This window comes from Canis aureus, chromosome 5 (assembly GCF_053574225.1).
Source record: "Canis aureus isolate CA01 chromosome 5, VMU_Caureus_v.1.0, whole genome shotgun sequence".
Lineage (NCBI taxonomy): Eukaryota > Metazoa > Chordata > Mammalia > Carnivora > Canidae > Canis > Canis aureus.
The window spans coordinates 17,530,137-17,545,472 of NC_135615.1; the positions used below are offsets into that span (position 1 = coordinate 17,530,137).

The 15,336-nt window shown below is 38.5% G+C and overlaps 1 protein-coding gene and 1 long non-coding RNA gene across 9 annotated transcripts in view; one reads left to right on the forward strand and one right to left on the reverse strand.

Annotated features, from left to right (window-relative positions):
• LOC144313749 (outer dynein arm-docking complex subunit 2) overlaps positions 1 to 15,336 on the forward strand; it is a 251,252-nt gene that overhangs the window by 13,896 nt on the left and 222,020 nt on the right. For 6 of the 7 annotated variants that reach the window (XR_013379382.1, XR_013379383.1, XM_077896982.1 and 3 more), the window contains 3 exons: positions 333 to 439; positions 618 to 754; positions 3,090 to 3,206. Coding sequence is in view for 5 of the 7 variants with exons in the window: in XM_077896982.1 (XP_077753108.1) it covers positions 333 to 439; positions 618 to 754; positions 3,090 to 3,206 (361 nt within the window). In the remaining 2 variants the exon portion in view is untranslated. Of the gene's footprint in view, positions 1 to 332; positions 440 to 617; positions 755 to 1,839; positions 2,068 to 3,089; positions 3,207 to 15,336 lie in introns of those variants that run through there. The other variant, XM_077896986.1, reaches the window with a different exon arrangement.
• Positions 637 to 2,695, reverse strand: LOC144313752 (uncharacterized). Of its 2 annotated transcripts, XR_013379385.1 has the most exons (3): positions 2,605 to 2,695; positions 1,482 to 2,157; positions 637 to 902 (listed from the first exon to the last, which is right to left on the reverse strand). It is a non-coding gene; the product is annotated as an uncharacterized LOC144313752 (long non-coding RNA). The 2 variants fall into 2 exon arrangements; XR_013379384.1 differs by having other exon boundaries at positions 637 to 2,157.

Consider the following 15,336-nt stretch of genomic DNA (forward strand, 5'->3'; position numbering starts at 1 on the left):
GGTTTAAAACTTGTTCATTTTTGTAGTTTTTTTCCTAGTATTATGCTATTACCACTAAGAAATGAAATGAATTTTTAAACGAGTTTATTTAATGTTGCATTAAATATGAATCACTGGTTTCTTGATGTCTTGACAGTGTTGTAAGGCTATAACACAGCTAAAACTAACTGCAACATTTTTGTTGTTGTATAATTTGACTACAATTTTAATTATAAAAAGTGATATTCCTCCTCCCACCAGCCCTCCCCCCTTGCTAAAATGGTATATTTTCATCTGTTTTCTGGAGATTCTCTTTTAGAGTGTTAAAATGCATTTCTTATCATTCATTTCAGACAAATCTGTTTAAACCCAACAACTGTGAAGAACGATATAGAACTGCTGAAACATTTCTCAGGAAAAGGAGAACAAACTGTCTTGGAATCTATTGACTATACTTCAGGTTTCTATTATTCTCAGATTTGCTTTGTGTTATGTAAAATAATTATTATTTCCAAATGCTTCAATAGCTACATTAGGATTGAGTATTTGAAAAAAATTGTAATCATATTTATTTCTTTTTAAAGATAACATATTTTATTTTTCAGAGCTCCTTTTAATTGATCGATAATTGGTTTCAGATTATGAATTTTCAAATGGATGTCGAGCCCCACCTTGGAGACAAATTCATGGAGAAATTTGTTACGTGCTGGTAAAACCCCATGATGTTGAAACTCTGTGTGTTACTTGTAGTACAGAAGGAGTATTTTTAAATGGTGTAAGTAATTTTTTAAGAACCATGTTGACTTTGGTGCTTGGCTCCATCTCTGTAAATGCAGGCATGTCTCCAGGACTGAATGCTGATGGCCACAGAAAATGCGATTCTGTTCTGTTGGGTTGAAGCAGATCCCTTTGCTATGTGTTTGCTGAGCAAATCCAAAACCATTTCAGAATGAGCCTCGGTGTTCCCCATTGCAGGTCATTAAATCAGTCTTCTAAGAAATGACCGTCAAAGGAACCCACGCCACTTTATAAAATGAAAACCTCTGTAACGATCAGTTCACTGATTGATTAATTAATTAATTAATTAATTAATTATACAAGTATTCGGGCAAATAAGAGGCGGCTGAGGTAACACAGAAGCAGTAACTATAGCTTTTGCCCTAAGCGTTGAGAGGACAAAGGGAAGGAATTAAAATGTGGGAGCTTGGAGGAAGCACCCCCAAGAAGCTGGGACCCATGTGTCTGGGGAGGGAGCACCACCAGGCTGTGCTGGTTCCTTAGGGTCTCAGAAGATGTCCTTGCAGAGCTGGGACTTAGACCTCTGAGGAGGGGACCCTGCTTACATTGGTTATGGTCCCTTGGGAGTTCAGAGGGGGGGACTCCCACAGAGCTGGGATCCATATCTCTGAGGAATGGTCGCTTCCAGGCTATGCTGGAGCACAGGGGGTCTCATGAAACTGGCACCCAGATGTCAGAGGAGTACAATGCCCAGGAGCTGGTACCTCAGGAGCTCAGAGGAGAGGATCTTTGCAGAACCAGCAGAGCTGAGACCCAGACCTTGGAAGAGGGAGACCTGGTTGGTTTGTAATGGGATTCTAAGGAGTTGTAATGAGCCAGGTTCTGGGAACATAGGGAAAAACCCCTGGGAACTGGAACCAACTGTTGCTACTGGAAGCAGCTGCCACTGCCAGGGTTCACTGCTGGGGACAGGGGACGAGGAGCTGGGAGCAGTCCCTTTCTCCCTCCTCCAGCTTTACAGTCTTCCTTTTACTTGCTGCTAACTGAAGCTGACTGAAGCTGACAAGGGAGAAACACAGCATTCCAGATTCCCACCCCTGAGCACTAAGCAGGGTGGTGGCCTTCTGAATCTTCCACATGAACACATTTTATTTTTTGTCTCATACCTGTTCACTGAACTTACTAGGTGGTCAGCTTTCCCCTTGGCAACCCTGCCCTTGGTGTCTTCAATGTAATGTGGGGCCTCACAGGCAATATCTGCAGGGAGAACCTAAATCCTTAGTGGGGATTCCTCATCACAGGGGACTGTTGGGAGAATTGCTACCTCTTGGTTTGGATTGGCTTCAAAATGTGAGTGCCACTTTCTTGATGACCAGCAAGCATCTCATCTGACTTGCCTTATGGTGCATTTCTTCTCAGCATGATCTTCTCAGATTATATCTGCACAGAGGGGGGAGATGAGCTAAATATGATTTAGCCTTTGGTTTGTTTTGATACTCTAAGAAAGTGAAATTTCCAATCAGAAAATAAGAGACTTTGACCTTCTAGAGTGGGGCAAGGACACTTTGTTTCTATCAAGAGCTACTAATCTACATATACCTTTATTTGATATGGAAATATCTAAGTGTTCCTCTCAATTTCAAGAATGAAAGATAAGGAACATGATTCAATAATTACGACAAAATGCATGGCACGCCTGAGTTATATGGGTGTATATGATGTTTTGTGTATGTGTGTGGTTACGTATATATAAAAAGCACACTATGGGTTTTTATATATACATTTGGTTAAGGCAGAGCCAAATCTTTTCTATTAGGATAGGTGAGGAAAGGAAAGAGACAAAAAGAAAGAGGTATGGAGACAAAGGTTGGAGTGTCAGGTGCTTACATGGAGGTTGTAACTCTAGAAAATAATCCCATAGCAACCTCTTTACACACAGAACAAGAACAGAGTGTGACAAATGGAAACAAGCTTTTCTATGGTGGCATTCTAATCTTGGGACCTTTTATGACTTCATCAGATTCTCTTGAAGTCATAATGTTTTTTTGTGTGTGTGTGTTTTGTTTTTTTGCATTAGAGGAGTGCAGAGGGAAGGAAGCTCTCCATTCTTTGCTAACTAGCAAAATGCCCTACATGCATATAGGAGGTACTCAGTAAAAGCATAATGGATGGATGATGGATGGGTGGATGAGTGGATGGACGGACAAATGGATAACTTTAAGAAGGAAGAATTCTGCCCATATTTTTGATGTATAAAAACTGCCACATGGATCCTCGAGAGAAGAAAACAATATGTGGCCTTGGGTTGTGATGTATTGATCAGGTTCAAATGCTACTACATTAATAATTGCACCAAACTTTTTCTTCCAAAGGGCAAAACAGAAGATGAGGGGGAAATTAATTATGAGAGAAAAAGTGAAATTTATAAAGACCTTGTCACATTTTTAAAAGAAAAATCGGCAAAATTTTCAGAAAATATGTCTAAACAGGTAAGTTTACAGAATCTTGAAATATCATAGCATAGTGTTACTTGACATGTTACCTTCTGTTGAGAATAATTCTATTTTTGGACCCTGTTTATAATTTTTAGAGAGTTTTTCACAATATATTACATAAGAAATATTATAAGTGGAGTACTTCAAGGAAGTTTCTGAACCTCTTTAGGTAATAGGTGTAAAATATGTCAGATTGCTTTCTAAAAAAGCACTTTTCATCTTTCCTTTTGAATTTATAATGCTAAGAACAAAGCAGTCATCCCTGTTAATGAAGCCTAGATGTTTTGATTATTTTTATCTTTTCTGGGCATCCCATGATTACTAACTAGTTGGATTGTCTCAGTAAGTGTGTCAACTGCATATGCATAAGAACTGTACTTCCTCTGTGTCTTGCATGGTTTTTGAAATAGTTTTTGAGATGGACAAAGGAATCAGTTAATACAGTTATTAAATCTTGATTGAAGCTGATGTAGGTAAGAAGCAATATGCAAGAAATACTAAAGTGATACACTTAAGCCCCAGGCTGATTCTCAAGATGATGTCAATTCCACAAATCCTACATCAGACAGTTTATCAGATCTGTTATTTTCCTTCTGACACTGCCACTTCCAGAGCACTCTATTTTCTTACTATTCTGCTGCTGCTCTTGTCCTGAAACGTCTCTCTGTCATCATCCTGTGAGTTTTTTTCCCCTGGTGTTTGATCACCTATTTCCTGGACTCTAGTTTTCCTTTGTTGTTGTTATAAAATACCTGTACAAAACATAAAATTTGTCATTTTAACTACTTCGAGTGTATCACTGAGTGGCATTAATTATGTGCAGCCATTACTACTGTCCATTTCCAAATCTTTTTCATCATCTCAAACTAAAACTGTTCCCATTAAGCAGTAACCTCCTCATGCCTACTTCCCCAGCTCCTAGGAACCTCTAATCTACTTTTTGGTTTCTCGATTTCTAATCAAATATAAATTTGCCTTTCCTAGGTATTTCAGAGAAGTGGAATCGTAAATTTGTACTTTGGTGCTTGGCTTATTACATTTAGCATAATATGTTCAAGGTCCATCCATGTTGTAGCGTGTGTCGGAACTTCATTCCTTTTTGTGGCTGAATAATATTCCATTCGTGTATATAACCACATTTTGTTTATCAGTAAATCTATTGTTGGACACTTGGGTTGTTTCCACTTTTTGATTATGGTGAAAAATGCTATAAATATTGGCTTACAAGTAACTGAGTCCCTGTTTTAATTTTGGAGGTTACCTAGGAGTGGAATTTCTGTGTCATATGCTAATTCTGTATTTAACTTTTAGAGGAAGTACCAAACTGTACCTAGATTGAACCATTTTATGCTCCTGTAGAAGGATTCCAGCTTCTCCACATTACTACCAATACTTGTTATTTTCTGTGTGTGATTGTGTGTTTTTTTTATTATAGATATCCTAGTAAGTATGAAGTATGGTATTCCATTATAGTTTGGATTTCCATTTCCCTAATAGTAATGTTTAGCATATTTCCATATTATTGGGAATTTGTATATTTATTTTAAGAAATGTCTATTCAAGTCCTTTGCCCATTAAAAAATGGGTAGTCTTTTGTTGTTGAGTTGTAGGAATTCTTTATATATTGTGACTATTAATCCCTTATCAGATAGAATATTTGCAGATATTTTCTCCCATTCTGTGGGTTGTCTTCACTCATCTTGATAGTGTTCTTTAATGCACAAACATTTTTAATTTTGATAAAGTCCAACAAATACATTTTTTCTTGCCTATATTTTTGGTATCATAAGAAACCATTGCCAAAGCCAAGGTAATGAAGATTTGCCCTGTTTTCATCTAATAATGTCATGGTATTATCTCTGTAAGTCTTTGATTCATTTTGAGTTAAGTTTTGTATAGGGTGTAAGTAAAGTAATGTGCAATTTAATTCTTTTTGCATGTGGATATCCGGTTTTCCGGGCACCATTTGTTGAAGAGATTGTTCTTTCCCCATTGAAAGTTCTTGGTATCCTTGTTGAAAATCAATTTGCCATAGATGTAGAGGTTTATTTTTGGACTCTTTATTCTATTATTTTTTGTCTGCCCTTATACAAGTCCCATACTATTTTGATTACTCTATCTTTGTGGTAGTTTTGAAATTGAGAAGTATGACTCCTCAAACTTTGTTCTTGTTTTTTAAAGACTGCTTTAGCTATTTAGGTTCCCTTGACTTTTAGGTTTGGTTTTACCATTTTTGCAAAAAAACAGCATTAGGCTTTTGATTGGGATTACATTGAATTTATAGATTGCTTTGTATAACATTGTTGTCTTAACAATATTATTTCTTCCAATCCATGAACATGGGGTGTCTTTCCATTTGTTTTTGTTTCCTTTAACTTTTTTTATCAGCAGTGTTTTATAGTTTTCAGTGTCTTCTTTTGCCTCCTTGGTTAAATTTATTTCTAAGCATTATATTCTTTTGGATGCTATTGAATGGAATTGTTTCCTTAATTTCCTTTTTGATTGTTCACTGCTAATGAGGAGAAATGGAACTGTTTTTTTTTTTTAGTGTTGAAATCAGATCTGGCTTTTGAATGTGAAATTCAAAATCACATCCTGCAACTTTACTGAATTCATTTATTAACTCAGTTTTTTTTTAATCTTTAGGTCTTTCTACATAAAAGATCATGTCATCTGCAAATAGTTTTACTTCTTTTCAATTTGCGTGTTTTTAAATTTCTTTTTCTTTTCTTTTTTTAAGATTTTATTTATTTAACAGAGAGAGAGAAAGAGCGAGCGAGCAGAAGCAGGGGGAGTAGCAGGCAGAGGGAGAGGGAGAGGCAGGCTTCCTAGCCTGCCCGGTGCTGCTTAGATTTCTTTTTCTTGTCTAATTACTATGGCTAGACCTTTTAGGATTTTGCACTGAATAGAAGCAGTGAACACTATCTCCATATTTATTCCTGATATTGGGGGAAAGCTTTCAGGCTTTCACCACTGAATGTGATATTTGCTGTAGGCTTTTCATATATGGTCTTTATTATGTTGAAGTTCCCTTCCATTTAGTTTTCCTTTTGTTGGTATATCCCATCATTTTGGTGGAGCTTCCTGAGTAAAAGAGGCATATAACAGGGAAAAAATTGAGGGTTAGCATATGAAAATATCTTTATTTTTCTCTCTGTTATTGTTTCTATAATGATAGTTCAAAAACAATTTTTACTTAGAATTTTAGAGGCATTTTTTTCCTACGTGGCCTGTTTTGACTTTTCCCATCTAACAAAGCCTTTAGGATCTCTTATTCCAGATGTTCTGTAATTTTAATGATGATATGGTTGGTGCTGGTTTTGTTTGTTTTTCATTAATGATGACATATGTCCTTCAAAACTAGGAAAATACTTTTTTTGGTATCACATCTTTAATCATTCCTTCTTCTCTGTTCTCTTTGAAACTTACTAGTTCGGTGTTGGGCTTCTGAGATTGATCCTCTGATTTTCTTTTCTGTCACCCACCTGCAAATATTCTTTTATTTTCAAAACATTGTACATACCTTTAAAATTTAAGGTCTCATATTTTTAACATTTTATTTCCAGGTGTATATCTCCACAGATCATATGCTTTCATTTCTCTTGGGGTAAAATCTAGGAATAAACAGCAAGATCATATGGTTGCATGCTTAACTTTTTAAGCAATGGGTAAACTGCTTTCCAAAGCAGTGGTAATATTTTACATACACACTGGCAATGTATGAGACTTCCAGTTCTTCTGTATATTCGTCAATAACTGGTATGGTCAGTCCTCTAATTTTAGACATTCTAATAGGTGTGTGTACTAATATCTCACTGGGTTTTAATTTGCATTTCTTGAATGCATTTTTTCATATGTTTATTTGCCATTTATATATCATATATGTCTATTAGATCTTTCACCCAGTTTTTTTTTATTGGGTTGTTTGATTTCTTTACTGAGTTGTAAGAGCTCTTTTATATATATTTTTGGCTTACGTAATCTATTAGATATATGGCTTGTAAATATGATCTTCTGGTTGTGGCTTGTCATTTCTTTCTCCAATCAGTATATCTTCCAAAGAGCAAATGTCCTCAATTTTAATGAAGTCCAACTTGTTAATTTTTTCTTTATAGTGTTGTATCTCATAAAGCTTTGCCAAACCCAGTATCAGAAAGATTTTCTCCAGTGTTTTTTTCCTAAAAGTTTTCAAATGTTAGGTTTTACATTAAGGCCTTTAAATTTAATTTTTGTACATAATATGAGGTGTGGATCAAAGTTCTTTTTTTTCTTTTGCATATAAATATATAGTTTTTCCAGCACCATTTGTTGAAAAAGCCATCCTTTCCCCATTGAATTACTTTTATACCTTTGTCTAAAATCAGTTGTCCGTTTGTATGGGTGTGATCTGTTTGTCTATTTTTATATCAGTAGCACACTCTTTGGATTATTGTAGCTTTATAATAAGTCTGGAAGTCAGGTAGTATATGTCCTTCAATGTTTTCTTTTTCAAACTTGTTTGTCTATTTTACAACTTTTGCATATCCATTAGAATGTTAAGGTCAGCTTGTCAATTTCTTCATAAAAAGCCTGAAAGATGGGATGCCTGGGTGGCTCAGCTGTTGAACGCCTGCATTTGTCCCAGGGCATGATCCTGGAGTCCCGGGATCGAGTCCCACATCAGGCTCTCTGCATGGAGCCTGCTTTTACCTCTCCCAATGTCTCTGCCTCTCTCTCTGTGTCTCTCATGAATAAATAATAAATAAAATCTTTTAAAAAATGCCTGAAAGAATTATGGTTGAGATTATGATGAATCTATAGACCAATTTAGAAAGAGCTAATGTCTTAACAATACTGAGGTTTCCAATCCATGAACAGAGTATGTCTCGCCATTTATTTAGGCCTTCAGTTTCTCAGCAATATTTTGTAATTTTCAATGCACAGGTCTTGCATATATCTCGTGAAACCTACTTATAAATATTTCATATTTTAAGAGTGTTAAAAAAGAAAACCACAGGCCCAAAGTGGCATTACTTAGGCCAAGTCAACACTCAAGAATTATATTATTATATATTATATTATATTATTATTACTTATACCTAAATAACTGCAATTTCAACCACCCAGGAATGTAACTTATAACAAGTCAATTGGAATTTCCTGGTCAATACTAGGATATTTACTGATTTACCCCTTCTGCTTCTCTTAAGAGGGCAACCTTGTCTAAACAATACATTCCTTGCTAATAAATTCCTTTTTTCAAATGGTCTCTCTGCCTTTAAAATTATTTCTTTTGTTTAGCTCAGTGGAACATTTGTCTGCTAGCTACATGGGATGCTGCTGGCTTCATGAATCAATTAATAAAGCTAGTTAGATCTTCAAAGTTGAATCTAACTTCAAAGTTGAATTTTTATTTAAAAAGGCTACGGTTAATGGTAGTTTTAAAATTTTAATTTGTGATTATCTGTTGCTACTATATAAAAATTCACTTGATTTTTACATATCATTTTTATATTCTGAAACATTAACTAGTTTTAGTGTCTGGTTCATAGATCTCAGAGGGTTTCCTATGTATGTGATTATATTGACTGTATATAATGATCATTTTGCCTCTTCCTTTTCAGTCTCAGTGCCTTTTTTTGTCTTTTCTTAATGCATTATCTGGAACCTCCAGCACAGAATTATATAGAAGTAGTCTCTTGCTCCTGGTGGTAAAGGAAAAACTTTCAGTTTCTCATTATTAAGTATGTGTTAGCTGTATATGACATTTATAAGATTGAAGAAGTTCCCCTTTATTTCAGATTGTTGAAAACTTTTATTAGGTATAGATATTGGATAAAAACAGAAAGGGAGACTAACCATAAGAGATTCAACTATAGAGAACAAACTGAGGATTACTGGAGGGGAGGTGGGTGTGGGGGATGGGAGAATGGGATGTTGGGCATTAAGGGAGGGCATTTGATGTAGTGAACACTGGGTATTATATGCAACTGATGAATCACTAAATTCTACCCCAAAATCAATAATACACTGTATGTTTACTAATTTAAATTTAAATAAAACCAAAACAAAAAGGAATGGATGTTGGATTTTACCAAATGATTACCTATTGAGAAAATTACATGGTTTTTTTTTTCTTTCTTTGTTTTTTTTTTTTAATTTATTTTTTATTGGTGTTCAATTTACTAACATACAGAATAACCCCCAGTGCCCGTCACCCATTCACTCCCACCCCCCGCCCTCCTCCCCTTCCACCACCCCTAGTTCGTTTCCCAGAGTTAGCAGTCTTTACGTTCTGTCTCCCTTTCTGATATTTCCCACACATTTCTTCCCCCTTCCCTTATATTCCCTTTCACTATTATTTATATTCCCCAAATGAATGAGAACATATAATGTTTGTCCTTCTCCGACTGGCTTACTTCACTCAGCATAATACCCTCCAGTTCCATCCACGTTGAAGCAAATGGTGGGTATTTGTCATTTCTAATAGCTGAGTAATATTCCATTGTATACATAAACCACATCTTCTTTATCCATTCATCTTTCGATGGACACCGAGGCTCCTTCCACAGTTTGGCTATCGTGGCCATTGCTGCTAGAAACATCGGGGTGCAGGTGTCCCGGCGTTTCATTGCATTTGTATCTTTGGGGTAAATCCCCAACAGTGCAATTGCTGGGTCGTAGGGCAGGTATATTTTTAACTGTTTGAGGAACCTCCACACAGTTTTCCAGAGTGGCTGCACCAGTTCACATTCCCACCAACAGTGTATGAGGGTTCCTTTTCTCCACATCCTCTCCAACATTTGTTGTTTCCTGCCTTGTTAATTTTCCCCATTCTCACTGGTGTGAGGTGGTATCTCATTGTGGTTTTGATTTGTATTTCCCTGATGGCAAGTGATGCAGAGCATTTTCTCATGTGCATGTTGGCCATGTCTATGTCTTCCTCTGTGAGATTTCTGTTCATGTCTTTTGCCCATTTCATGATTGGATTGTTTGTTTCTTTGGTGTTGAGTTTAATAAGTTCTTTATAGATCTTGGAAACTAGCCCTTTATCTGATATGTCATTTGCAAATATCTTCTCCCATTCTGTAGGTTGTCTTTGAGTTTTGTTGACTGTATCCTTTGCTGTGCAAAAGCTTCTTATCTTGATGAAGTCCCAATAGTTCATTTTTGCTTTTGTTTCTTTTGCCTTCGTGGATGTATCTTGCAAGAAGTTACTATGGCCGAGTTCAAAAAGGGTGTTGCCTGTGTTCTTCTCTAGGATTTTGATGGAATCTTGTCTCACATTTAGATCTTTCATCCATTTTGAGTTTATCTTTGTGTATGGTGCAAGAGAGTGGTCTAGTTTCATTCTTCTGCATGTGGATGTCCAATTTTCCCGGCACCATTTATTGAAGAGACTGTCTTTCTTCCAATGGATAGTCTTTCCTCCTTTATCGAATATTAGTTGCCCATAAAGTTCAGGGTCCACTTCTGGATTCTCTATTCTGTTCCACTGATCTATGTGTCTGTTTTTGTGCCAGTACCACACTGTCTTGATGACCACAGCTTTGTAGTACAACCTGAAATCTGGCATTGTGATGCCCCCAGATATGGTTTTCTTTTTTAAAATTCCCCTGGCTATTCGGGGTCTTTTCTGATTCCACACAAATCTTAAAATAATTTGTTCTAACTCTCTGAAGAAAGTCCATGGTATTTTGATAGGGATTGCATTAAACGTGTATATTACCCTGGGTAACATTGACATTTTCACAATATTAATTCTGCCAATCCATGAGCATGGAATATTTTTCCATCTCTTTGTGTCTTCCTCAATTTCTTTCAGAAGTGTTCTATAGTTTTCAGGGTATAGATCCTTTACATCTTTGGTTAGGTTTATTCCTAGGTATCTTATGCTTTTGGGTGCAATTGTAAATGGGATTGACTCCTTAATTTCTCTTTCTTCAGTCTCATTGTTAGTGTATAGAAATGCCACTGACTTCTGGGCATTGATTTTGTATCCTGCCACGCTACCGAATTGCTGTATGAGTTCTAGCGATCTTGGGGTGGAGACTTTTGGGTTTTCTATGTAGAGTATCATGTCATCGGCGAAGAGGGAGAGTTTGACTTCTTCTTTGCCAATTTGAATGCCTTTAATGTCTTTTTGTTGTCTGATTGCTGAGGCTAGGACTTCCAGTACTATGTTGAACAGCAGTGGTGAGAGTGGGCATCCCTGTCTTGTTCCTGATCTTAGGGGAAAGGCTCCCAGTGCTTCCCCATTGAGAATGATATTTGCTGTGGGCTTTTCATAGATGGCTTTTAAGATGTCGAGGAATGTTCCCTCTATCCCTACACTCTGAAGAGTTTTGATCAGGAATGGATGCTGTATTTTGTCAAATGCTTTCTCTGCATCCAATGAGAGGATCATATGGTTCTTGGTTTTTCTCTTGCTGATATGATGAATCACATTGATTGTTTTACGGGTGTTGAACCAGCCTTGTGTCCCAGGGATAAATCCTACTTGGTCATGGTGAATAATTTTTTTAATGTATTGTTGGATCCTATTGGCCAGTATCTTGTTGAGAATTTTTGCATCCATGTTCATCAGGGATATTGGTCTGTAATTCTCCTTTTTGGTGGGGTCTTTGTCTGGTTTTGGAAATAAGGTGATGCTGGCCTCATAGAACGAATTTGGAAGTACTCCATCTCTTTCTATCTTTCCAAACAGCTTTAAGAGAATAGGTATGGTTTCTTCTTTAAACGTTTGATAGAGTTCCCCTGGGAAGCCATCTGGCCCTGGACTCTTGTGTCTTGGGAGGTTTTTGATGACTGCTTCAATTTCCTCCCTGGTTATTGGCCTGTTCAGGTTTTCTATTTCTTCCTGTTCCAGTTTTGGTAGTTTGTGGCTTTCCAGGAATGCGTCCATTTCTTCCAGATTGCCTAATTTATTGGCGTATAGCTGTTCATAATATGTTTTTAAAATCGTTTGTATTTCCTTGGTGTTGGTAGTGATCTCTCCTTTCTCATTCATGATTTTATTAATTTGAGTCTTCTCTCTCTTCTTTTTAATAAGGCTGGCTAATGGTTTATCTATCTTGTTAATTCTTTCAAAGAACCAACTCCTGGTTCTGTTGATCTGTTCCACAGTTCTTCTGGTCTCGATTTCGTTGAGTTCTGCTCGAATCTTTATTAACTCCCTTCTTCTCTTGGGTGTAGGATCTATTTGCTGTTTTTTCTCTAGCTCCTTTATGTGTAAGGTTAGCTTTTGTATTTGAGTTCTTTCCAGTTTTTGAATGGATGCTTGTATTGCGATGTATTTCCCCCTTAGGACTGCTTTTGCTGCATCCCAAAGATTTTGAACAGTTGTATCTTCATTCTCATTAGTTTCCATGAATCTTTTTAATTCTTCCTTAATTTCCTGGGGTTGACCCTTTTATCTTTTAGCAGGATGGTCCTTAACCTCCAAGTGTTTGAGGTCCTTCCAAACTTCTTGTTGTGATTTAGTTCTAATTTCAAGGCATTATGGTCTGAATATGCAGGGGACGATCCCAATCTTTTGGTATCGGTTCAGACCCGATTTGTGACCCAATATGTGGTCTATTCTGGAGAAAGTTCCATGTGCGCTTGAGAAGAATGTGTATTCAGTTGAGTTTGGATGTAAAGTTCTGTAGATATCTGTGAAATCCATCTGGTCCAGTTTATCATTTATAGCTCTCGTTTCTTTGGAGATGTTGTGCTTAGAAGACCTATCGAGTATAGAAAGAGCTAGATTGAAGTCACCAAGTATAAGTGTATTATTATCTAAGTATTTCTTCACTTTGGTTAATAATTGATTGATATATTTGGCAGCTCCCACATTCGGGGCATATATATTGAGGATTGTTAAGTCCTCTTGTTGAATAGATCCTTGAAGTATGATATAGTGTCCCTCTTCATCTCTCACTACAGTCTTAGGGGTAAATTTTAGTTTATCTGATATAAGGATGGCTACCCCTGCTTTCTTTTGAGGACCATTCGAATGGTAAATGGTTCTCCAACCTTTTATTTTCGGGCTGTAGGTGTCCTTCTGTCTAAAATGAGTCTCTTATAGACAGCAAATAGATGGGTCCTGCTTTTTTATTCAGTCTGAAACCCTGCGCCTTTTGATGGGGTCATTAAGCCCATTCACATTCAGAGTTACTATTGAGAGATATGAGTTTAGTGTCATCATGATATCTATTCAGTCCTTGTTTTTGTGGACTGTTCCACTGAACTTCTTCTTAAAGGGGAATTTTAAGAGTCCCCCTTAAAATTTCTTGCAGAGCTGGTTTGGAGGTCACATATTCTTTTAGTTGCTGCCTGTCTTGGAAGCTCTTTATCTCTCCTTCCATTTTGAATGAGAGCCTTGCCGGATAAAGTATTCTTGGTTGCATGTTCTTCTCATTTAGGACCCTGAATATATCCTGCCAGCCCTTTCTGGCCTGCCAGGTCTCTGTGGAGAGGTCTGCTGTTACCCTAATACTCCTCCCCATAAAAGTCAGGGATTTCTTGTCTCTTGCTGCTTTAAGGATCTTCTCTTTATCTTTGGAATTTGCAAGCTTCACTATTAAATGTCGAGGTGTTGAACGTTTTTTAGTGATTTTAGGGGGGATCTCTCTATTTCCTGGATCTGAATGCCTGTTTCCCTTCCCAGGTTAGGAAAGTTTTCAGCTAGAATTTGTTCAAATACATATTCTGGCCCTCTGTCCCTTTCGGCGCCCTCGGGAACCCCAATTAAACGTAGGTTTTTCTTTCTCAGGCTGTCGTTTATTTCCCTTAATCTATCCTCATGGTCTTTTAATTGTTTGTCTCTTTTTTCCTCAGTTTCCCTCTTTGCTATCAACTTGTCTTCTATGTCACTCACTCGTTCTTCCACCTCGTTAACCCTCGTCGTTAGGACTTCTAGTTTGGATTGCATCTCATTCAATTGATTTTTAATTTCTGCCTGATTAGCTCTAAATTCTGCAGTCATGAAGTCTCTTGAGTCCTTTATACTTTTTTCTAGAGCCACCAGTAGCTGTATAATAGTGCTTCTGAATTGGCTTTCTGACATTGAATTGTAATCCAGATTTTGTAACTCTGTGGGAGAGAGGACTGTTTCTGATTCTTTCTTTTGAGGTGAGGTTTTCCTTCTAGTCATTTTGCTCAGTGCAGAGTGGCCAAAAGCAAGTTGTATTGGGAATAAGAGAAAAAGAGAGGAAAGAAAGAAGGAAAGAAAAGAGAAAGAGAAAAAAAAAGGGAAGAAAAGAAACGAAAAAAAAAAAAAGAGAAGAAAAAGAGAAAGGAAAAGAAAGGAGAAAAAAAAGGGGGTGGGGGAAGGAAACAAATCAAAAAGCAAAACAAAACAAAACAAAAACAAACAAACAAAAAAAGAACCACCGGGGAGTATCTTCTGATTCTGTGTTCTTTAAGTCCCTTGGCTTCTCCTGGAAGTTGTCCGTCTAGCTGATCTTCTGGGGGAGGGGCCTGCTGTGCTGATTTTCAGGTGTTAGCAGTTGGGGGAGCTGCTGTGCCCCTGCCTGGTGCAGGGCTCAGTGGGGGTTGTTTACCCCGTGAGGCCGCAGGAGGAACAGCCCCAGTGGTGGGGCAGCTCTGGAAACCTGGATTCAGCTCCAGGAACTCCGTCTGCAGGGCCTGGAGGCTCCGGGGCGGGGCCGCTGATCTGCTCAGCTGGGGCAGGAGCGTCCTTGCTGTCCTGGGCCCTCCCGGCCTCTGCCTGTCCCGGGGGAGGCGGGATCCTGGGCTGTGTCCCGGCGCCCTGTGCTCCGGAGCCTGCGCTGGTGGATTCGCGCTCCCGGGCCGCGCAGCCCCCTCCGCGGAGCCGCCCCCGAGCCCCCCCGAGCTGCTCCTGGAACCGCGCAGCACCCTCCGCACGGAGACTCTTCCTCCGCCCGAGCCCGGGCGAGCTGCTCCCGGGGCCGTGCAGCCCCCTCCGCGGAGCCGCCCCCGAGCCCCTCCGAGCTGCTCCGGGTCCCGCCGTGCGCGCTGCAGCCCTTAGGGAGCTCGGCGCACTCTCCCGGGGCGCAGGTGTCTGTTACTGTCCCAGGGAGCCCGAGGGCACCCCCGCCCTCCTGGGTCCTGCTCCACCTCCCCGCGAGCCCCTTTCCCCCGGGAAGGTCGGTGCAGCTCCTGCTCCTCCGGGACGGGG